The 23,846-nt window shown below is 43.9% G+C and overlaps 1 protein-coding gene across 5 annotated transcripts; it reads right to left on the bottom strand.

Moving 5' to 3' along the window:
• Positions 1-240: 240 nt before the first annotated feature.
• On the bottom strand, positions 241-23,519 carry TPH1 (tryptophan hydroxylase 1). 5 transcript variants are annotated; one of them, XM_075425741.1, is made up of 11 exons: positions 23,331-23,519; positions 10,814-10,951; positions 9,694-9,877; positions 8,429-8,529; positions 7,672-7,739; positions 5,946-6,142; positions 5,335-5,470; positions 4,694-4,820; positions 3,471-3,566; positions 2,785-2,918; positions 241-2,476 (listed from the first exon to the last, which is right to left on the bottom strand). In XM_075425741.1, the coding sequence occupies exons 1-11, from the start codon at positions 23,373-23,375 to the stop codon at positions 2,302-2,304; spliced, it is 1,401 nt and encodes a 466-aa protein (XP_075281856.1). In that variant the 5' UTR covers positions 23,376-23,519; the 3' UTR covers positions 241-2,301. The 5 variants fall into 5 exon arrangements, with proteins under 5 accessions (XP_075281856.1, XP_075281854.1, XP_075281858.1 ...); XM_075425739.1 differs by lacking the exon at positions 23,331-23,519 and adding an exon at positions 14,503-14,577; XM_075425743.1 differs by lacking the exon at positions 23,331-23,519 and adding an exon at positions 13,763-13,843.
• Between the last annotated feature and the right edge of the window lie 327 nt (positions 23,520-23,846).

Below are 23,846 nucleotides of genomic sequence, written 5' to 3'. Positions count from 1 at the left end.
GCGCCGCCGGTGGGCTACCGCTTCCCCGAGAGCCGCAGGGCCCGGCGGGCGGCAGGGGGAGCACCCGCCCCGGCCAGGCCCTCCGACCCCTTTCAACGGGGTAAGAAGGGCTGAGCCTTCAAAAACTGAGGGGAAAACGGGTCACTCCTCAAACAAATATATACAGTAAGTCGGACGCATGGGATATCTGAACCATGGCATGAACCAGACAAAGCCTTAGTCAGAAATGAATGCTTTGAGTTTATTGCTAGCGCTGAAGTCAAGGGGGTTTACTACTAATAATGACCAACAAACACAGGTCCTGTTAATGCCACAGAAATACATCTTCTCTGTATTGCTTTTAGCAGTTTACTTGATTTTTCACTACACCAGTGCAAATAAAGATACAATTGCTGTTTTTCCAAAGTATTTGAAAGTAGGTGCTAATTTATCAAGTATAAGGTTTCCTACTCAAAACACATACATAGTTCAAAGATTTGAAGAGATCTGTGTATGTTTCAATAACACAATAACCCCATTTTCAAAAACGTAGCTGAATATTAACTGTTATCACAGAAGCAGACAAAATAGATCTTCCCCTACTACTGACTTATAAGAAGGTTTCTCCTTTACAAAGATGAAACTCCTAAAAATCTATTTTAAAGTGTAATATAAGCCATAAATGCTGTAGACCATGCAATAGTTACAGTGGGTTAATAGTCACAGAAAAAAAAATGACCTAGATTCGATTTAAACAGTAAATACATTCGGAAAGATTGGGCCAGCGATTGCTTACGGTGCAGATGTGGCCTACTAGAAAGCACAGAGGTTCATCAAAGTCCTTTCGAGTTCTCAAAATCCTGGACCAGCATCTCCAGTGTACTTAAGATTTCAGTCCATTTTTCCAGCAACCTTCACAACTGCAAGTTCTGGATTCCCCACCAAGTTCTGCCTACGAAGAACCAGCGTCTAGTGTGCTGTTAAATACACCCTGCACACCACAGAGCTTCTGTCCAAACGTGCCACCACCTCCTGTACACGTACTCATTCCCCTGGCAGGGTCAGCAGAAGCAGCAGCCGGCACCGCCTCGTACAGCTGTGCGGGGTGCTTGAGACTACGGAGCCCTGAAAACGGGGAAGTTTGCTGCTGTGCGATACATACAGTTCAGCAGGACACTGCTTCCCACCACTTGGAAAGTGCTTTTTGGAATCAGATACACTTCACACTGCAAGGTAGTTTGTTGCGTTCCTAGCCACAGAATTCCTATGAAACTCTTGTTTCTTTGCTTTTTTTTTCTCTTTGCCATTTGATGGGGAATGAAGGTGTTCAGGCCTACTAAAAAAGAAACAAAATGTATCTTTATGCAGCTTGTTCAGGTCAATAAAGCAATCAATAGGATACTTAATCTTACAAAAAGCAGACTAGACTATGAACTTGGGCTGTTATTTCAAACTTTGGTGTTATTTTAGGACTGATGAAACTATTGACCCACAGAGGTCCCTTCCAGCCCGTACCATTCTGTGATTCTGTGATTAGTACCTGATGGCTTGCTATACTTTTTGCTAAATTAATTCAGTCAGGAAAAAGGCAAATCTTATTTCTGTAAGGAAAGGTCTTCCCTCGGATGCAATACCAAGGACAGCAACAAAAATCGTGACTCTCTAAGCTGATAGCAAATCTCTTAAAATATACAGAATTTCATGCAACAGCTCTGTACCTCTGCCTTATACTAGAAGCATACCAAATGGCACATTTGCAGTTCTTTGGGGGCAAGAATGATCCCTTTGAAAGCAAGATTTGACCCCTCAGTTTCAGCATGGTGATCCTACAGCTATTTGTGTCCTGATGTCTGCACTGTAATCATTCAAGATTTAAGCTTAGTGGCACAGACTTAGCAGCACTGATGACTATAGCTTCTGTGCTATGAAGTCTCCAGTGCTATAAAATCAGTAGCGTAGAGTCATAAACGGATAGTTCCCTGTGGCGAATCATTCCATTATTGCCTCATAAGCCACCTTCTGCAGCACCTGATCCCAGCCCTGATCCACAGACCACACTTTTGCTCCAGCCAAGCAATTTCTCTACTTCCCCACCAGCTTCTCAAAGGCAACTCCAGGCCTTTTTTATCCAAAGTGGGCAGAAGAATTCATTCTGTAAGGGACTTTAGACAGAGAAACAAGATAAAGTTATTATCCTTATGGGCCATTCACTCTTCCATTTGTAAAGGACAGAGTTCTGCACACAACACGTCACATGCCTAGAAAGAAATCAGTAGGGAAAAGAAAAGAGGTGCAGATTGCACCGCACTGCTGGCAGGGTTGTTAAAGTTCCAGCTGCTTGCCCATCTTGCTGAGGGCATCGCTGACAATGTCCAGCTCATGACGCAGCTCATTCACCACGCTGGCAATGCTCTTCGTGTCTTTCAGGATCTGCACGCTTTGAGTATATGGATTGTACTTCACGCCAAATGGGCGCTTGATGGTTTTCGCAAATTCTCTATTCAAGTTAAAAAAAAAAAAAAGAAGGAATTATAAACAAAAAACAAATGCATCCTCTGTATGCAGTCAGTATCAATGACCACTTTTCGAAACTACTTGCTTTATTAAAATAGTTTCATTTGCTATATAGTTCATCATCTTTCCCACCCAATACATGGAAGACCAAGCAAATACTAATCTCAGCTTTCCAACCCCACAGAAGATAATCATAAAACTGTGATAAGATTAAAAGGGTTTGGTGCTGCTACGGAGAGATGCATGAAATCAAACCTGTTTTTATAAAACAGGGGCAAAAAAAATCTGTACCTCATCTTTTCCTTTGCTTCTTCAAAACTTTCAGAAACAAAGTAAACCTCCTGGAAAGTTGTAATGAGGCATTCTTGCTTGCAGGTGACCTTTGGATCAAAAGGCTTGACTTTGGCACTTCCAGAGAGCGAGTGCTAAAACCGTAATGTGTTATCACGTGCAGAGAAACATCACCACCCAAAGAATCCACAGGGAAGATGACATGAGGTAGAATGAATAAAAAAAGATGAAGTGAGACCATAATCAGTGCCTTGCTTCTTAAAATTTTTATCTGCAGATGAACAGTGGTTAAAGCTTAATGAATGGATGGTCATATTCTGCCAATCTGCATCAAAAAGAGGATTCCTCAGACAGGAGGCTCACATGTAAATATGAGCAATATTTTCAGAATCTGGTTAAACCACCAGAGCTATATTCTGAAAATAGTTACTTGGAACCTAACATTAAGAAATACCAGTCATCTAATGCTTCCTGCAAAAGACATGGGAGCTGCTCAGCAGATATCCGAAAGCAGACTGTCCAGTAATGATAGCTATAGTAAATTTACTTAAAGTCTAATAGGTATCTTGGAGTTTTCAAAAGAAAGATTTTTAGAATTATACTTCGTAAAAGACAGGGCAAGTCTGTGACAATAACAATCAGGTACAAACAAAGAAAAGAGGTAAACAAGCAGTAAATATTCTTACCTTGAGCTCACTAATCGAAGAGAGCAAGCCAGCCCCATAAACTCGTAGCTGTCCCTCTTGCTTGCACAAGCCAAACTCTACTGTGAAGAAGTAGCACTGAAACAGAGAAGGGAGTAAAATAATTCCACCTTCAACAAAGATGCTGTGGTGAACTAGACGGGGCATTTTTATTTGTAGGTAGTGTCAAACAGTTGCAAATAACAGACAGTCATCATTCGGTTACCCTTCTCACATATTTAAAGGGGAGACAGAATGAAGGCTGGAGAACGACAGGACTGCATGTTTCTCATAAGAAAGACTGATATTATAGATCACCTAGCTAGGCTAGAAGCTGTTAATATCAGTAGAAACATTGAAATGTAAATCTGTTTTGAGAAATGTTGTCATGACATTTCAGCTTAAAAGAAACACTGGATAGAGAGGATCTCTGAGTGAGTGAAAACACCAGCCCACTACAGTTTGTTTCTTCTTTGCTTAGTGGCCTGTAAAACTAGATGTTTATTTTGCTGGATTTCAGGATTTTTGCAGGTATATGGGGAGGAATGCTATTTTCATAGATGGCTTACTTCTGCTCCCACTGAAGGTAGTAGAAATTTTACCACTAGCTACACCTGGCAGGGGAAAAAAAAATTAAAAAAAAAACCCATAAAAATCAGCAAACGAGTTCTTTCATAACTGGCATCAATTATTTTTCATATAAATTTAATTTTCTTCTTCAAAGATTTTTTGGCAAAGCATCCAGAAACTGATATCCAGAATATAACATTAATTTATATTATTTAAGTGTCTTGGTTGAAAAGCGTCTAATACAAGCACTCATCACATTCAATGAAAACACCATATCATTTCAATTCATTCTACATGTTACAGAAATAGATTACTTTTAAAATCACTGAATCCTGTTCCAAGAAGTAAGAAGATTTTGTTTGGAAGAAGCAGAGCATAGAATTTCAGTCTGGAAGAAGTAATCTACCACCAGAGGTTGCACTCTTACCTGACAGCCAAGTGAATAAAAATACCAATCATATCAACCTTAAAATGTATTTTTTTCCTAGCATGGAAAATTGTTACACTCTCTAAAAGCCAAGGACCAGTGAAACACATAGATCTAGCAGCTGGTGTGGCTCATGTTGGCATGAAGATCCAAATTTATTTGATGAAGTGGGATCAGCCTAGTAAAGCAAGAAGCTTTCAGTGGGATCACCAGGCACCAAAACACTCACTGTTGCCAGTTTTTGGACAGCCTCATCTGATGCCCCAAGTGATGCAAGACCAATTTCCTGGGAGAACTGAGCAAAACTGGGTTCAGCCAAAAGAGGGACGTGGCCTAGGAGCTCATGGCAGGTATCACTGGAAAAAGAAACAAAACAAGAAATCTCGTGATCTGTCTTTGTGGTAGAGTGAAAAAGCAGCACTGCTGAATGGATACATTGCCTTGCCTTAAACTATTTAATATCCAAAAGACAGACAATGTCAATCGTGTTTAGCTAAAAGCAACTGAGCAGGTCATTCCAACTCTACATAACTACAGAAACTCAGATTTTCAAATGAAGCTGTCTAAAATTAAGATCCAAGCTCCACATTTATGAGGCAATTGAATATTAAACTAACTCTGCGCACAGTGACATTAGTAAGAGCTCTTCAATAACATGCTATACTTCTGAAAATCCTGTACTTATGAAGGTGGCATTCGAGCATGCTAAAACCTCATTACATTCAGCATGAAGGCTGTCTCTTCAGCACCTTAAACATAAGTTTTCTTGCTGGTGTTCTTCAACAGCTTTTAAGTAGCTTGGCTCTGGGCAGCAAGATTCAAAACTCGCTCTCTCTCTCTCAAATTCTACCCCAGGATTAAATGACTCACGGCTCTGGTGTATAGAGAGGGTCCGAGCTGTGTCTAACATATTGAGTGCAGTGAAAAACTCTGAATGCTAATCCTGCCAAGAAGTCTCTGGGCGACAGATATCCAGCAACAGGGCGAATGGTGAAACCTGTGCGCTCTGAAAGGGAATGGAGAAACTCTGCGTTAGTTTAACACAGAACTGCACAATGTTGTCCCCTTTCCTGCCACAGCTGTTAAAAGCTACAGCACCCCCTTGGCTCAAGAGCATATGGGAAAATCAGGCACAATTAGAAAAATTAGGCCTAAGCTTGAGAATGACCAACATTTACTGAAAATGTCCCTAGCTCTGTGTCAGTGGATTTCCTACAATTTCATGCCTACAGCCAACACAATGCAGCTAGTTATCTCTTTAGCGAATCCTAACAGTCTCTTCAGAGGTAGCATTGCCCCTCAGATGTCACTGTACATATACAAGACACAGCATGTAAAACACGGATCGCCAAAAGGCCTCTCAAAGGACCAGAATGAATACAAGCAAAAGCGACCAAGGACGTTTTTTTGTTCCCACAAAACAGCAGTGTGATTGGCAATGGACCTTAGCTCCTTTTTGTGGAAGGAAATTGGCACGTTACCTTTCAGGAAGCGGGACACGTCTTCCAGCTGGGGGATATTGTCCTCCCTGTACCCACAGTACTTGGTGAGCAAGGGTAAGTTCTTAAGGTACTCTCTGCAGGCATGAGTTGGGTAAAGCTTGTTAAGCTCTCGGTACACAGTCCCCCAAGTCTTGATCTCCTCCTCACTGAATTCAATCTTGGGAATTGGGTCACCACTACAAGCAGAAGAGGAAGAAAGCATGCTCCTTGGTAAATGGCTAATAATGGATTACTCATTTACCTACTATTATTATTTAACATCTATACCGCTGTGTCACCTGGTCAGGGTGCATTAGGCACTGTCAAATACACAGTGAGATCTGGTCTACACCTTGGAGCACTTTTAGTCTAAGGGCTCTGTCTCTTTTCCACCTAAATCAGCTGACAGGAATCTTTGCATTGACCTCACTGGAACCTGAAAGCTTCAGTTCTGTAAACAGTTTCTTAGGTGTTTAATGTCAAAAGTGTCATTTAAAATACCTGCACAGCTTTTACAGCTTCGGGAGCTGAGAACACATCTTTTCCCCATTGGATTTCCCTGTCTCATATTATTTTCCATTACCTTTTCAACTTCTTTTAGGAAAAGAGAACTCCCTAAATTAACAACACATTGCGTGGAAGCAGCTACATATACACATTAGGTAAAAAAAAAAAAAAAAAAAAATCACACAGACAAGCATCTGTTTGAACTTACTAACTAGTCCATCTCTCCTATTTAGCCCTCAGGATCTTGTTAATCAAGTGGATTATAGCAAGGGTATGACCTAAAGCCCGCTGAAAGCAATGGCAGCATTACACTGAGCTTCCACTGCCAGCCAGGTAACCAGCACAGCAGATGCTTTCCCAGGGGAATCTCTGTTAACAACACATTAACAGTAACCAGCTGTGTGCTGTGGTAACCAGTTGCATTAATACGCACTGCAATAGAGCTCTAGATACCCACCATTTCTAGGCAATTTCCAATTGAGGAACTTGGCATCTAAATTCAAGCAGGCAACAGCAACATGAAAATCACGTTTAGAAAGAATTTATAGCACTGAACTATGAAACTCCTCCTACTTTAAGAGCTCCCTCCCCAAAGCAGCATCTCTAAAGACAGAAGCTCTTCCAGTTTCTTTTCACAGAAAACTTCTTATCTACACATCACAGGCACTAGTTTGAACCATGAAAGAAAACTCCAGTAGTAACATTTGCCTGGAGAGTTTACGCTCAGTGGTCAATGGGCTATATATTGGGTTTTGCCTCCCCTCCCTCTCCTTCGCAAAGGAGCCCAATCTGCCCTACCGAAGTCAGTACGTGCTGACATGGGGAGCTGTGCCTCCTGCATTGTTCACCCTCTTCCTTCGTTGCACTCACTTCCAGCGAAGCGGGGAGGGACCATGGAGTCCAAGCACACCACACTGCGGGATGCCCACACTGGCATCGCTGCCCATCTGAGAATCAGTGCTGCCACAGGTGCGATTAACGGCCCAGCAACCATGAGCTGATCCTCAGACTGATGAGAGGCCCCGGTGACTGCAAGACGGCCTAGAACTACCTTTTAATATTGTCTTACATCTCCCTTGGTTTTACCCCTCCAGCTCCAGTTCCCAAGCCAAGCATGTCTCTGCAAGATCTGAGCCTGGGGAAGGTGAGCTGCTGCCAGTCCACCCTGCTATTATTTCTAAGCACACAGAAGGATTATTCTGGAAGAAGTCAAGCTTACTGTTTGTAGTTCATAGCCAGGTCTGCAAAATACTTTCGCCTCTTGCGATAGACATTGTCTTTGAAACCCTGACAGGGGGAAGGAGAAAAACAGTTAAATGAGTTTCCAAGCTGTAGTAAATAAATTAATTTAAAACAAAACACTTGAAATTTGTTCAGTGGGCAAATATAAAAGTAGGCTGTGTAAGAATGAGAGGACAGGGCAGGAACTTCATAGCTGTAGTCTGAAATGTTTAATAACTGTGAACTAAGCAAATACTCTAATTCAAAGTAAAGATCAGAAGTTTTCTGCATACAACTATATATTCAGTAGACAAAGATTCATTTTAGCCATATCAGTATTTATACAAACTTTGTTACTTGCTTGATTATTCTAAATTACAGAACAAATTGCCCATTTGCACTGCCCAAGTACCGATTTGTTTGCTCCAATTATAGCAAGAAAGACAAAAAGAGGAGGAACCAAGCCTGCTTCACAACAGACTGTTTGTTTGTTTGTTTTAAATTTGTATACAACCACTCAGGGCCAAGACCTGGAGTCCTCGCACGAGTAAGCCTTGCAGAAAGGCTTGAATTCAGTGATGGCCTTGCCTGAACTAAGAAAAAGACATGAAACTCCCAAGAGAAGGTGCTCAGACACACAGAGACGCCATTGAGGGGGAGAAGAGGAAGACGGAAAAGCTGCATTTTTTTTAAAATAAGCTCCAGAAAGTACATTTTCACTAAGGATTGGGCACTGGGGTGGAAAAAATACTTACTGGATGGTCAGCATCCAAATCGGACCCGTACATCAGCACTCGGTTTGCACACTTATCCAAATCTGAGATCTTCTTCGGAAACCAGGGAACATTCTCCATGTCTAGGGAACACATGGAATCCACAAAGTTATTAATAGCGCCAAGCATGCTGAGGGAGGAAACACTACTTTCAAGTATGGCTATGGTGGTTACAAGCGAAATCTATAAATTAAAAGGGTCATGAATAAGACAAGGGAGCCCACTGCCTATCTGGCACCAGCCTACAGCTCACACTTCCTCCTCTGTCACTGCCACAGTCTGCCTACTGCGCACAGCCAGCTCCAATGTGTCCAGTGAGGAAACAGTTAATACGCGCTTTCTGTGGCCCTTAACTGTTATTGCTGTTATAGAGTAGCACCCAGAGGCTCCCACTGAGACAAGGCCTCCTTGCACACTCTGCTGTGTGAAGCTGCTAGGGTACAAAGTGTGCGAAGAAGCAGAGAAGCGACATGCCTGTGGTCCCTGGGCAGAGTGGGAGCCGGTTTGAGTCCTCCCATCCTGCTTTGCTGACCGTGGGAAATAAACGTTGCTCTGTGGCTATGTACCTCAGAAGCACCCAGCTTTGCTGAGGGGTTTGTGGGGGCAGAGAATGAGGCCTTGCAGCCTTAGAGACACACATCATTACAGTTTTGCCACTAACTTCCCCCCCTCAAAGGGATACTTGAGGCATCCCTTTAACTCAAAGCAGAGGTAAACAGCATGTGAAGCATCCTAAAGTTAAAAGGCACCTCTTTCACACTAATATAAGTGACTGGTTTTGATGCAAAGTGGTAAAGAAAAAAATTAAATCAAGAGCTACGTCAGGAAACTGCAGAATCCATCTCCCACTCTCATGAGTGTCTGAACCAAACTGGGATCTGTCAGTATTATACCTCTGTCATCACGGTGTATGGTCCCTAGCCAATCCCTGCATTCAGACTGTGCCTATGTGCCAGCCTGCACTGGGACCCCCACTGATGCCAGCTGTGCTGTGCTGAGAAGGGACAGGAGCACCGACAACGGGCACGCAGCTTGCACCAGCCTGAAACAGCCCGTATTCCCGGGCGACACCAGCCAATGCAGCCTGGCTCATATCTGCCAAACTACACTCATTCACAACACAAAAGCATAAACCTGGTAGCTCCTGACTGAAAACACTACACAAATGTGGACATGGACACCATAAAAAGATTTCAAGCCAACACATCGAGAAGTGCATTTGCATCAGAACTGCCTTCTGTACTTACCACCTTCCTGAACAATGAAATTCTCTGTTGGGTTCATAGAAACAATGTTGACATGGGATTTCAGGAGCTGGAAGATCTCATTCAGTTGTTCCCTGTCACTGTCACAGTCCACAAAGATCTCAAACTCAGAATTTCGTCTCTTGGACTTCCGTGATTCAATGTGTACCAGATTTACATGCTTCTCCTGTTTTGTAAGAAGTAGTGTTTTCAAACAGATTGACTAAAAACTAAACTTTGTTTTTCAAATGCATATTCTACTGCCATGGAATATTCGCCACCTTTCTGAAGCTATTCTAATTCATTGGATCTCTTGATAGCAGCTTGCTTATTGGAGTGGGGGGAAATGGTTTGATTTTAAAAAGCCTCTCATTCAGAAGAAAATGAAAAAGAACCCATGTTCTTTCAATTTCATTTACATTCAGCAAGCACAGAAAGACACAGTCAGGAGGTTTAAATTCATAGGCCTTTTTCTTTCATCCCTCCCATAGGAAGCTGATTAGCAACTGTGTCTGGGGAAATTCACCAAAACGCCAATCAAGCCACCATATAATTATCTCACAAGCAAGCAAGGGATTTAAAAGCAGTCGCTTTAGGGTGTAAATTTCACTTTTCTTTTACTTGAAAAATTATTTAATCACATGTCTTGTACAAGGAACATAGAGAAAACCCCAGGCTAAGATGTGCAGGGCCAGAAGATGGAGCACAGTGGCATTGCACATACTCCTTATGGTTCCTCTGTCACCCTCGCTCTGGCTCAGCAGGGTGACATGGGTACTGGACCCAACTGAGCGCGGGTCAGCACCCCAAGTGTCCACTTGCCATCAGGAGGAGCTGCAGACCCACCTCACATATGCAGTAGAAATAATCACTGCCAATCTTCTTTTCATGAGGGGAAAAAAGACAAAACACTCTCTCAGCCTTTAGTTAGTGCAGATTATACGTTTTGTGAATATTTTTAGCCAGCCAGCATTTAAATTCTGAGGCACAAAAGGGTGCAAAGTGGGAGCCAGGTTAAGAATCAAATCCTTAATAAATAGGTGTAACTAATTCTAGTGTGTTCCAAAACTATCCCTACAACTTCAAAATACAGAGCTGCTGTAGCAATGCAATTATTACATACCTGAAAGAGTTTCAATGCTTTTACAAGTCCTCCAACTTCATTCTTCAAGGAAAAAATTATGGCTGTTCTTCCTCTTTCAGATGCATGGTCTTCATTCTCTTTATTATCTTCAATCATCATGTAATTTGACTTATTTAACTAAGCACAAAGAAACAAAAAGATTTTTTTGAATGGCTAGTAGTGCAAAAAGTTTTACATTTCAGTTTGTCTTGTCTTGTACTTTGAGTGATCAGCAACAAAAGGAAAGATGCCAATTAAATCATTACACAATGACAGGCATAAAGTTAGGCACACACAGAATCTGTGAGAGCTGGGGATGAAATAACAAGATTTCTTTTTTCAGTTGAACTATTTTATAGACATCTTAAGTCATTCTCTAGGATGCAAAAAATGTTTTCAAAGTATAGTTTATAATTAGCACTGGTGTTTCAGGGGAGGAGCTATAAGACATCAGCAGAAATAATAAATTGAACAAAATATTAGCAAATTTGATGAACATTGGTAAAAGGAATAATCCAAAACCCACAGGACACAGGCAGTAAAAGATGGATTAGGATTTAGTAGATCAGAACTGAAAAATCATTGCCTTTCTCTCGCTACACAGCTGTAAAGCACTACTTTTACAGAGAATGGAGACAAAACCTAAGGAGTTTAAATGTTGTGCTGACCACAATCTGTCGACTGTAGAGACAGTCCCACCCTGATCAACCACAACCCAGCTATTCTGTCTGTAGGGTCCCCTAATTCACATGCCAAACCCTTATCATAATCACCCAGATCACACACTAAAAATTTTCAGACATCCAGCACTGTAGGACCATGAGGTTTTGTACATTACCAGTAATCACACTCCTGACTGTGTTGGTACCAGTGGTTATCATAGACCACATCCTTAGCTACATGTAGCCAGGCCATAACTAGAGACAACACAGAAACAATTAAGAAGGCAGAAAATGCAAAGTAAATAAGAAATACAAGGCTTGGAAGCAGAAGCTGTCTCTCATATGTCTTCAAAACTTGCAAAAAAAAAAAAAAAAAAAAAAGGTGAGGTTTCTGAAGGAGCCAGTGAGAAAGAGGAGAGGAACAATGAAAGCACATTATTGCTATTTGGAACTCTTTTTTTTTATTTGACACAGCTTTTAAAGATACAACTATCTAGTGAATTTTTCAGGAACAGAAAGAGCTCCCATTTACCTTTCAGATTAAGCGGGTAATCTGCCTAACAAAATGATGAAATTTCTTTCATTTTAAATTGAGTGGTTTACAACAAGGCAGGTATTTGATGCTGTTCTAAGAAAGGTTTCGAGCAGGTTACTAGCTGTGAGGCCTTTGGGGTACAGAGGTGGTACCCCATGGAAGAGGTCTTGCTCCAAGCCCACTGATGCTAATGCAAATACCTGAACTTCTGACTGGGTCCCCGCCTCTAACGAGCTGTCACTATACGATGAGCCTGGACGACAGTGTCAGTCCATCGCACCGTTTCTGATCCAGCAAAGCCACTGATCTCCACCAACTTGAGTCCACACGTCAAATTCTCTGCTGAAAGTGGGTGACAGGGCCCAATCCAGGTTCTGCTGAGCAGCCTGCAGGTTTCACAGCTCGCCTCAGCAAGCGTGATCCTGATCTGACAAGAGCCAGGAAAGAAGCAGAAAGAACTCCAAGCAGAAAAGAAAAGGCTAATACCTCCACAATTACATATAGGTTATTGGTTGTTTTCTCAAGTGCAGAGATCGCCGTTTGTGCGAGCCAAATCCTACTCAGATGGTACTGCTGTAGAAAAAGCTGGATGCAAAGAAGTCTCTGTTACAAGTAGAGATAGATGGTGGTCTTTGAAGGCAAAAACTGTTGGGCTGTTTTATATATATGGCTTATATGCAGCATGTTGGCTTGATTCCACATTCAGGATCATTGACTTAAGACAAGATCAGCTTATGAGATTTGGCATAGTTGCATGCAATATTATAAGGTGCACAGCTAGGACAAACTACATACAAAATAAGAATATTAGTCTTCGATGCATTTTATTAGTTCAACTAACATCCAGTTTAGGATTAGGTGACAACATTTGTTAAAGTAATATGTTTAAGAGACCAATGAAGAAAATATAACAAAATGCAGTGTGCTCTTACATTAAGTTCTAAAAATGACCTCTAACTTTGGAATTTGAAAAAGTTGCAGAAGACAAATTCGGATGCCTGCAATGCCAAACGCACACCACTTACATCTTTAGCCCTAAACCAACATTAACCTTTTGCTTTCAGTTAAAAAAAAGGACTGAAAACAGGTCTGCATTAACGCAGTAACCATTTTGGTGCAAGACAACAAGAGAAAATGGTAATGCAAAGCCAATTCCTTTCCCCCAACAGCTGCACCTTCACTTTTGCTTTATTCTGTATCAGTAACTCAGCTCTAATCAAACCTGATGCTTTCCTTTTGGATGGTAATACATTTGAGCTTTTGGAGGGTGTGGGGGGAATTAATATCGCATTGATGCTTGTTATTAGTGATGCAAATCATTAACTGATTTGCCATCAGTCTGACTGAAATCTTAATTAAAATACACGAACACCGAGATACTCTAAAGCCCTTATTTAGATAGATATCCAAGCATCTTCTGGTTAAAGATTGCGCCTCTTGGATCCATAGCAACTACCTTCCCTTTCTTCCCCTCCCTAAAGAATATCCTCTGCGAGATAGATATTTGAGGATGCATATTTTGTGCTTTAATTCTTTATATTAATGGATAGCCATGATTTAAAATTATCCAAACATACTCATTTAAAGGAAATTACATTTTAGAGCCTTAAACTGAAGACCAAACAATCTTTTAAGAAATGTATTTGATACAGATTGCCATTTATTGCACGTGGTAAAAAGTCTCAACAGGCATTTTACATCCTCCTCCCTCTTTAAGTAGCTGCTTACTTTCTCGGTGTCCTTTTGACTCACTTCTTAGTAGGGAAGGGTGAAGGCTTGGCCTTATGAGTGACCACGACTAGATGTCACGTTACAGGGAAGTTTTTCAGCCACACCAACAGTCCTCCGTAGATGTAGTTCTCAGACACCAAACCGAAAGCTGTGCTGAACAGTTCATTTGGCTTCCAATGCTCTGAGGGATACGGCAGAACAATCTTTTGCAAAACTTTACTCCAGTACAGTCGGTGTTCTTGTTTTCACAAGAAATTTTACTGACTTTATAAGCCGCACAGTACCGATAACTGCAGCCAACACAAAAGCGCTGATTTTATCTGATCTTCTCTGAGGCACTGAGCATATTCCCACCGTAACATGAAATAATTCAGCGGTGGATTTTTCTGGGCTATATCACACCCTCTGTCTCCTAAGCAATGATGCACCAGGAGTTACTTTTGTCCTACCTCAACTTCACTTGCTCGCATTTAAATTTTAGCACTTATCCCCCCCGCTTCTGTCCAGAACCAGCAGCACAACCCAGTCCCACCCCGACCCCGGCAGCACCGAGCGCTCCCACCGGTGCCAGGGGAGCGGCATCTCCGGGCAGCCACCCTTCCCCAGGTAACCGCCGCCCGAACGGCTCCCCTTCCCCCGAAACCACCGCTGCGAAGACCGCACCAGCCAGGCGGCACAGCTGCAACTCCAGAGGCGCGACGTCCGCCCCGCCCGACAGCCCCCGCCCGGCCGGCGGCCCCCCCGCCCCGGCAGCCCCTCACCTGGCCGGCAGCCTCCCGCGGGCCGGGCGCCGCTTCCAGAGAGCCGCCCCGCCGGGGCGCGGGCTGCATGGCCAGGGCTCGGCGGGGCTCGGCAGCGCCCGTCGCCGGCCGCCTCTTTATGCGGGGGGCGAGAGCCGGCCCCAACGGGCCACCGCGGGGGGCGGAGGAGGCGGAGGCGGGGCGGGAGGCCGGCGGGGGGAGCACGGCCCGCCGCGGCAAGGCGAGGAGCGGACAGGTCAACCCGCGGGAGCGCGCCGCCGGCGGAGCAGGGGTGCTGGGAAGCAGCCACCGACCACCCACCGCCTCCGCACCCCGAGAGACCCCGCACGAAGAGCGGTGCCTTTCCTCCTGAGCTGCACCTCCTAGGTCGCCTGTACGAGGAAGGCTGAGGGGAGGTCGGAGAAGACTGAGTTTCTGTGGGGTTGGCAGCTAACGTGAATTTGTGCCCCACGGGGCTGAGGAGGTGTGGAATTATTAGTAAGTTTAAGGTGTTACATCTGAAAATTAAGGTTTATATGAAAACGTAGCAGTGTTCACCCATTGAGGAAAAGCAAAAGGAGCTCTGAGGATGGGACACAGCTGCAGCAGGCATGTGAGGAATCCACTCACACAGCAACTCCCTGCAACGTACCATAGAGGATGGAGAGGAGACGCCGTGGCCATGCTCCGTGATGATAAAGCGATAAGAAATGGTTCTCTAGAACTGATAAGCAGCTCATCTGGCCCCCTGAGCCAACAGGTTTTCGAAACCTTGCCAAAGTGCTATCCTCTCGTGAACTTTGCTCGTTTTAATATAATTTTAATACCAAAACACACCTCCATCCCGAAGGCTACCCTCCTCCGAGGTGCGACCACCCCTCTTCGAGTCTGCGCTCTCGATTTTTTGTAAACTATACCTTTAAATATGAAGCAAGAGAATTTTACACCAATCATGATAAAAAGTATGTATGACTACAGTCACTCAAACTCCACCCTAAAGGTAGAAAGGATATAAAAATAGCCAGGGAAATGGGGGGTTTTTGGAGAAGAAGATAACACCGTAGATTTTCGGAGGAGAAGAAGATAACACCGTGAGCAAGTCGAGGGAAACTCCACCTCAGACTGCCTCCGACAGCCGGGATCAGCCAATGGGCTGAGCCTTGCTTCTCCCCCCCTTGGTACGCCTTGGGTGAGACTTAAACTAAGCGCTTTTCTCGGGAATAGTTACTCCCTAATGTCTATAGCCAGGCTGTATTATTTATAACCTTTTCACATGTTTTATATTTGCACGTGCTTTCTTGCAGACAGTCACTATCACTGGCAATTCAAAAAACCTATATACCTGTTGCACAAATAAAACTGCACTGTTTAAGTAGCCAGTTGTCACAGTTTCCCACTGAACGCGACCAAACGCGGCCGTGCTAGTTCATGAGCATGACTGGACTGAAGGTGCAGACTGCTATTAGTGTATCCAGAATCGTGGTAGTTTAATATACATATTAAACGCGACCGGACTGGTAGTGGCAAATTGGATATCACTCAGAATTTAAACCTAGCCGCACCTAGCCTCTCACTCCGGTGAAGAGAGTTAGAACGCAAGGAGGTTTATTTTCTGCCAAATTAATGCGACAGGAGGAGGGCGAGCTTTCGGCTGGAGCTGGCCTGTCTGCCACCGCCATGTCCGTGCAGCCTCCTCCCAACACCTCTCCACTCACCACAAATTGATATGTAGCTACCTGTCGGGAGAGGAAGGCAAACTGCGTCGTAAACTAGAGGTGGCGAGGGCTGGGTCCTTCGCTGAGGGTACGTTAGAAGAGTGCCCTGCAAGGCCGTGCTCCAGCTACGGGGAAGTGGCAGCCCGGGCCAGGAGCTCCCCTCCACGCTCTGCAAAAGCACCTAGTGCAGGTTGTAGTCTCGGAGAGAAACACAGCGGGTGGGTGTAGCGAGTGCTTCACTAAAAATTACAGTGCGTTTGTTGCTGGGAAAATAAATGGCAGCACTTTATACTTCTTTTCTAAAAAACTCCTGCACATGCGGGAAGAATAACCACAATTCAATTAGCAGAAAAGTACGTATTTTCATATCTTATATATAGTGTCATTTATTTTCTGTGTAGATCTAGACATATATTTACATTTTAGAAACTATCATGATTTTTAGACTCCAGTAAGCCCAGTCGTCACTGTCCCCTTTCAGGTCAGACTTGCCAACTACATTAAGGGCTTTTTGGTACACAGCAGGAGAAGCCAAAACGCTCCCCAGGAACATAATCCCTTGGAGGCTTTAGGGGTCCCGGGGAGGAGGGATTGATTATTTTGTGTTGGGCATGGGGCTGTTCAAAAACAGAGATTCCGGCCTTTCATTACATTCCTTACAAACCGACCTTTCAAACAAATACTGAGAATCAGCAGCAACTAGTTTTACCCTAATTCACTCCAGTGTCTGAAAAATCTCCAGTATTTTTCTCTTCAGTGCCTAAAATATTGACACCTTGATGCCAGATAGATCTCTTGGACACCGGTGTAACGCAAATGACAAGTTATACCAATGAAGCCAATATGCAGGCCAACAGCTAACCGAGACAGACACCATCACACTCGCACCGACATCTCCAATGATGTCAGTGGCTTCCACCTTCCTAAAAGACACCGAACTTCAGAAAATCCTGTTTCTAAAAGTACTAAGGGTGACTACCTTGGCCCTTCAGACCCAGCACGGGACTGAAAGAGCGCGGCTGTAAGTGATGACATAGCTGGAAAAGCCAGCTTGTTCCAGTTTGCTAATGGGATATGTTGCGTGCCCAGGTGCTTCAAATTTTCCTTCATAAAGAAAATGTAGTATTTATTCACTCTATGTCTTAGCTCTACAGCAGATATTTCACTTCCTTCTTGCAGAATAGATCTCCCCATCAAACAAGCCGACTCAAAAAGCAAACAATCCATAGGATCTTTACCCAGAATCTCAAGTATGTGAGAGCCTGATATTAATAATGAATATGTAAACATGGGCATAGTAAGATAGCTATGATAGACTATGACTAATCCGTCAGTTTTCCCTAGCTCAAATGCAGCAATAGTAAGAACTAAGATGTCATTCTGCATATGATTTTTTTTTTTTTAATTGCTCACTAGGTAGCCCTCTAGAAGCTCTCCCATTGAAGGTAAGCATCTTTTACTTGGAAATCTGAGCTCAGTCTGGGTTTCCAGTACTTCTTGATAGAAGTCAGGTTGAAATTCTGGTGCTTTCTTTTCTGTCAAAATGTTGTGCTCATCCTTGATAAAAATTGAAAGAAAACACAAGACACAATTCTCACATTTCCTCAAGCGTCAGAAGACAGCTGAGTTCAGGTCACTTTAACTGTGAATGAAGGATCTTTTTTTTTTTTTTTTTCACTTTTACCCAGATGTGCCTTTCTCTCTCCTTCAAAGGCTATAAGCTTTCACAAGATACATTGGGAAACGCAGTTGATTCTTGGTGTATACATATGGATTATTCTAGTGCTAAGGGACATGGACGTCCTGCCCTACAGCCCAGATGTGTAAAGGTGCTCGGCAAACAGTCACTCACCCAAGTGCTTCTGAAAACCCACTTTGGAGCCTCTCTCCCCAGGAGACAACAGAAGCAGTGGTTTGGTTAGCATCTGCGGGGACCTGAAGACACGAAGCACAGGGAAGGGCACAGGATGGTCCAAGGGACACAAGATGGTGAAGTTGAGCTCAGCAGAAGCACACAAGCTTCATGGCACATGAGAGCCATGGAGAGGATATGAACTGAGCTGCCAGCTATGCCAAGCTGAAGGGCACTTCCTACCTCCAAGGCCCCGGTCTGACAAACAAACAGGAGTGTCCCTGCTTCCCATCCTCGCCCTGTCATTTCCAATTTGAGCAGGAGCTTTCTGGGACACTGGTCATCCCTCTCCTTACACCTAACACTACAGAGCCCGTGGTCAGCTTGGCCTATAATTGCTGATACAGTGCAAGCAGTACAGTAACAGCCAAGGAAATTTAACCAAATATGAAATTAATTAGTTATATAAAGAGATAAATGGGGCGCCCAGAATTTTGGGGAGCGGATTAAAGCTGATTCACTGGTTTAGTAAGAAGTGCTTGTTCACCACAGCCGATGCCCTGTAGTCTTAAAGAGCAGAACCACAAAGCGTGAACTGACTCAATTACACCCTGTTTTCACTGGGTGCTCGCTGGAGCCTGCTCTGCTTCCAGCTCCTGTGAATCTGCAGATGATTTTATAGGAGAACAATTTAAAAGCTTTCACCCGAAAGCTGAATCTTCACAGTTTTAGGGTTGCAGGGTTTCAGAAAACCATCGCTCTGTCGCTAGCACAACCACTGCTTTGGTTTTTCACAGACAGCGGAACACTTCTACCTGCTCTCAAAAGCTGGCAGCATATCCTGGCATTTCAGAACGGTGGCTTGGGCCCCTCACCACAGAAAAGAGCACAAAAATGTCACAGCAAAACTACTAGCAGTCAGGTATGGAGTGCGATGCAAACAGGACAGCAACATGCACGGGTGCTACTCCACTCAACCCTGGGAGGCAGTGCCACAAGACTGACCCAGAAAATGTCCATATTGTCACAGAATTGGTCTGCAGGAGCACTGAGGCAGAGAAAGGCCAGAAGCTTTCAGTGGGACATCAGAAGTTGACACAGACCCTGAGGTGGAAAGGAGTTGTGAAGGACAAAGAGACAACCTGGGGCATCGACACCAAAGGGAAACAGGCCTCTCCTAATCTCATTAGAGATACAGCAATACAGTGATTTTTTTTTTTTAAAAGCCCCTAGGAGATTTCTCACACATAGCCTCTCATACAGACAAAGCCCTCCAGACAGATAATCAGCACCTGAGGATCGAGTACAGGTCTGACCCTGCTCAAAAGTGGGTCAAGTTAATCACACGTTTTGCAAGAGAGCGCTCTGCCATGTGCAGCTGCCGCAAAACCTGTTGCATTGGCACAGAGCAACTGCGATAGCACTCACCATGAAGGCTATGAGAGCTGGCTTTCAATTGCATTATTCCCTCATAATACCTTGTTAAACAAATCCTCCTCTTCTCAGCAGCCTCCAGGGCTGAGAGGGTGGTTTCAGACTGAGAAGTCCCATGTTTTCTGGGCCCTTTCCCAGAGTAGCTCCAGGAATGTCAAGTGGCTCCAAAACAGGCCACAACTCTTTTCCTGCTTCCCAGCTGCTAACTTGGAGGTGACTCTTCTCCTCTAGTTTTTTGGGGGGGTTCTGTTTTGTTCTTCAAAGCAGGAACTTGACAGCAGAGTTTTCAACCAGACAGTGGTGCTGACACTTGCGGTGGGTACACATTTATAAATAAACGCTCTGGAAATTTTTAGGCTGGAAAGTATTAAAAACAAACTGTCACACCTCCACATCTTTCCCTCCCTAGAGGGCCATACAGTAAAGGGACTCACTTTTTGCTGTCTGTGAAGCAGAACAACATAAACCTTCTGCCCTACGTCTCCTCTTCTTCCCACTCTGAGAAAGTTTGCTCTCCGTGGGTCATAGGTAAGATTTGTAGGGACTCAACTAACCTGGCACATCTTTCAAGACACAGCACAAGTCTTGTATCCACCAACGCTTTGAGGAAGCTGGTCTAGGAAATAAAAAAAAAAAAAGGATAAAAAACCCCAACATAGTACAGGGACTCCCAAGTGCTCCAGCACTGGGGGAGAGACAGAGTCAGAGGGTGATTTTGTTCAACCAGTGAACGACTGATGAGGCAAGAACCATGGAAAGGCAGGCTGGGAATGATCTGCAGGGGTATTAATCTTCTGCTGAAAAATGAGATTATCTGCCTGAATACAGCAAGACTGAAGGAGAGAATCAGTCATCCCTAAAGTCTTCTCAATCCCGTCAAGGTCAGCAGGGTGAATTACCCATTCTCCCTGTGTGGTAGTAGAAAGTGCTCTAATCTCCAATGAGGTAATTTCACAACATCACTTCTGGGATAGAAACCTCCTCAGCCATCCCTTGGACTTCATTTGGCTCAGCCATCTGCTTTTCCAGCCAGGAGCATCTGCCTGAGGCGACTTAAAGCTTCTCCAGAAAAAGGTATAAAGTGTTCAATCCCTGAACAAAACAGGTTTAATGCGACTTAGTATTAAGTCTGCTCTAATCATAATTACCTGCTCCAGCATAGACTACTGCAAATTCTAATCACAGCCCTTTGCCTTTCTGTTAATTAACCACTGCAGACAAGTTACGCCTTTCAGAATCGCATGGCACTTAGGCAAGCGCTATGGAAGGTGCAGGCAAGAGTGAAGATGAACATCATGCAGCCCTTTGAGGTAGTCTGTTTTCCAGTATAGATTTTACAAATCTTCCTCGTATTCTGCTTGTATTTTGTGGATGCCCTCATATACTGATGCCTGAAAAACTGCTGGTCTGAAAATCTGACTCATATTCTTCTACTGATTTTTAATACTTCTAAAGCATTGATCGTAACAACACCTAAGCAGCAGTATTCACTTCTATTCACTTTCTAGTCTTCATTCTCCCAACATTTGACTTATCTCACTTAAAGGAGATATAACCTATCATTGTGTTTTAGGTCATTTACCTAAGTGCCAGGAGTTAAACAGCTCCAAACCCAAAAGCTTTTCAAATTTTCTAAAAATGTATGGATGTGAAATCCCTGGCTTTCAACTGGGGAATTCTTCTATTTGCTCCCTTCTTCTGTGAACGACCGCTCTTCCAACAAACACTTCCCAGAGCAACTCACCCAACCTTTTGCCAGCATCAGGCTGTGATGGTGTCATGTGCTGTACTCAGGGCAACCACCCAGAAATGTCCTGAAGTCTCACTGCAATAACTCAGCTACTAAGAAGGGGATCACATCCCTGCGAGGGTGGTTTAGCAATCAGTTACCTCTCTGTGTTACTGAGCAGTTGTTGAAAAATAAAGTGTTTGATTCATAAGCTGTTAATAAGCAACAAAAGAAAAAGGGGAATTTAAATTACGCGATTATTGAAAACATTTATAAGATCTTTTTCCAATGAAAAGTGCACAAACCGATCAGGCAAATTACCCACTCAGCATGATCAGCCAGCTGTAGTATCAATAGCCTTTAAGCATGCTTATTTTGAAAAGCCAGAGATGCTGTGTAAATCTACTGAAGCACATCTAGCCAACAGACCACTCACTGTTTGTATATTTGCTTTGGACTGTTTAAAGGAGTAATATTAGCCTTTTTATTTGAGGCAGGTAATGTTTCTCTTTTCATGAAAGCTAAATAAAATCAGGAGTGACATGAGTTACATGCTACTCTGAGCAAACAAGGTGTAGTTTTTCCTAACAACAACTTTGCGAGCTGTTTACAAAAGACTAGTTAAGATGCTGATGGGGCAAGGGAGAAACCATGCTCTGATTTGTTTTCAACAGTGAATATGGTATCACAAATTTAATATCAGCTACATTTCAAACAGAACTGTTGTCTGGCTGACAACCAAAGTCCTGAAAGAGCTCTTTGCTCCAACTACTCTGGTACAGAAGCGCCAGTTACAACTTTCCTTTTTTTTTTTCCTATCTGCTCAGCATTGGCCAAGCCACCTCAAGTTAAATCTGCAGGAAGCAGCAGAGCTTTGGTCCTGCACCAGTTGGCAAGAAGTCCCTGTGTTACTGCAGCAAACAGGATTTAGTCCCGCAACAACCCCAAGCTTTGGGGAAAGCCAAGCGGAAATCTTGACAAACTGATCTACATACTGCCTAGAAATACGGTGCAGCTTAGGAGGACAAGGACATACTGCATCTCCATTAGCACCACCTGAGTCTTAGAAAGCCTGTTCTGCTCGGGCTTGCGCACCAGTCCTGCCCTCCTGGCAGGGCAGTTGAATGACCACCCAGATGGTCAAGCAGAAGAGTCATGCACCCACATCCCCTCTGCAGGGTTCCACAGCCCTGCTCACCGTTGCAGACACGAAGACAAGAGCCCGGTGGGTGGGCAGTGCCACTGCGCTGCAGCAAAGGGAGCAGGGCAGGCGCGGGGATGGCATGCACCGCAGCCAGCGGACCTCCAGACAAGTCTGCAGCGGCAAGCAGGTCTGAGGTCGAGCTAGGAAGCCAAGTCAGCAAACTTGGATCAGCGAGGGATGTGACCAGGCACAGCACACCTGCTGCGTAGCTCAGGCAGTGGTGAAGGGCAGGCTCACGGCTGGTTTCACAGCAGTCTGAGCCGAGGGTACCAGCTGCTTGGTGCTGAGGGCTCTGGTACCAAAGCTGCCATTGCTGTGAGCCGCAGAGAGCTCAGAATACAGGGTGCAAAAAGCTTAACCTGAAAATGAAAGACAAAGCATCCGAAAAGAGGAGAGCCGTGTCTGAGAGCCATAGGCAACCTCAGCCACCAGCACTGAGAACAGCCACTCTCAGCGTTCAGGTAACGTGGGATCCATAGCCAGGGATTACTTCTGACCAGATCCCCATACTTCTCCATCCCTGCAGCAGAAAGTGTGGTAAAAGTAGACTCCATCCATAAGCAACCCCTCTGTTAGCACTATTTCTGCTACATTATCATTTCTATTTTAAAACCTTAAGAATTATCCAGCTCTTTCACATCATAGGCAAACACAAAGCAAAATAATCAAATGCATAAATATGCCTGCTGATAAGAAAAGTGACTGAGTGTTTATTAACCTCAGCCTGTTGGCCCAATTAGTATAACAGCAGCATATTTTGCATTCAAAGTGAGGTGGAACAAGATAACAAAGGAGAAAGCTTTGTACTTGCTAATGATATGAGTAAGCGCAGCTCAGAAAGCGATTCAGCAGACTTTGATCCACTCAGAAAAAAGAACGAGAGCTCTTCAGGCACTTCTGACAGCACAGCCTTACCATGAGCGTGCGGCAGTAACCAGCCTCTACCATGTTCATATTCATTTAGGAAGTTTATCCGACATTAGATCTGTTGAATGTAAGAAGCAAAAAGACTGCATTTAATATATTTCACACACCTGAAAAATAGCAAGGCCAAGCACAATCAGGAGCTGACTCCAAGGTCCCAACAGTCACAGAAGACATTGGGTCTGCTGCCTACAGCAGGTTTTTTGTATCCATTTCACCTCCTGCTGTAAACGATCGGTCCTTCTGAAACAGAGGATGAGGCCAGATTTTTTGTTCCTAGCCAATCTGTTTTGTTCCACCAGTGTTTCAAAGTGAAATGAACTTGGAGGACCGCTCTCAGTCTGTAGACTTTGCACACACCCCCCCCCCAGTCTGCTGAAATCCTGGTGTTCACAAAACAAAACAGACTACTGAGGGCAGATTCTGGTCTTGGCACTAACTCTGGCCACTGGTCAGCAAGAACAAAGTAAATTAAATCACAGTTACTTTCTGCTGTAAGGATGAAAA

Source organism: Opisthocomus hoazin, chromosome 7 (genome assembly GCF_030867145.1).
Source record: "Opisthocomus hoazin isolate bOpiHoa1 chromosome 7, bOpiHoa1.hap1, whole genome shotgun sequence".
Classification (NCBI taxonomy): domain Eukaryota; kingdom Metazoa; phylum Chordata; class Aves; order Opisthocomiformes; family Opisthocomidae; genus Opisthocomus; species Opisthocomus hoazin.
This window is presented reverse-complemented; position numbering and strand designations above follow the sequence as displayed.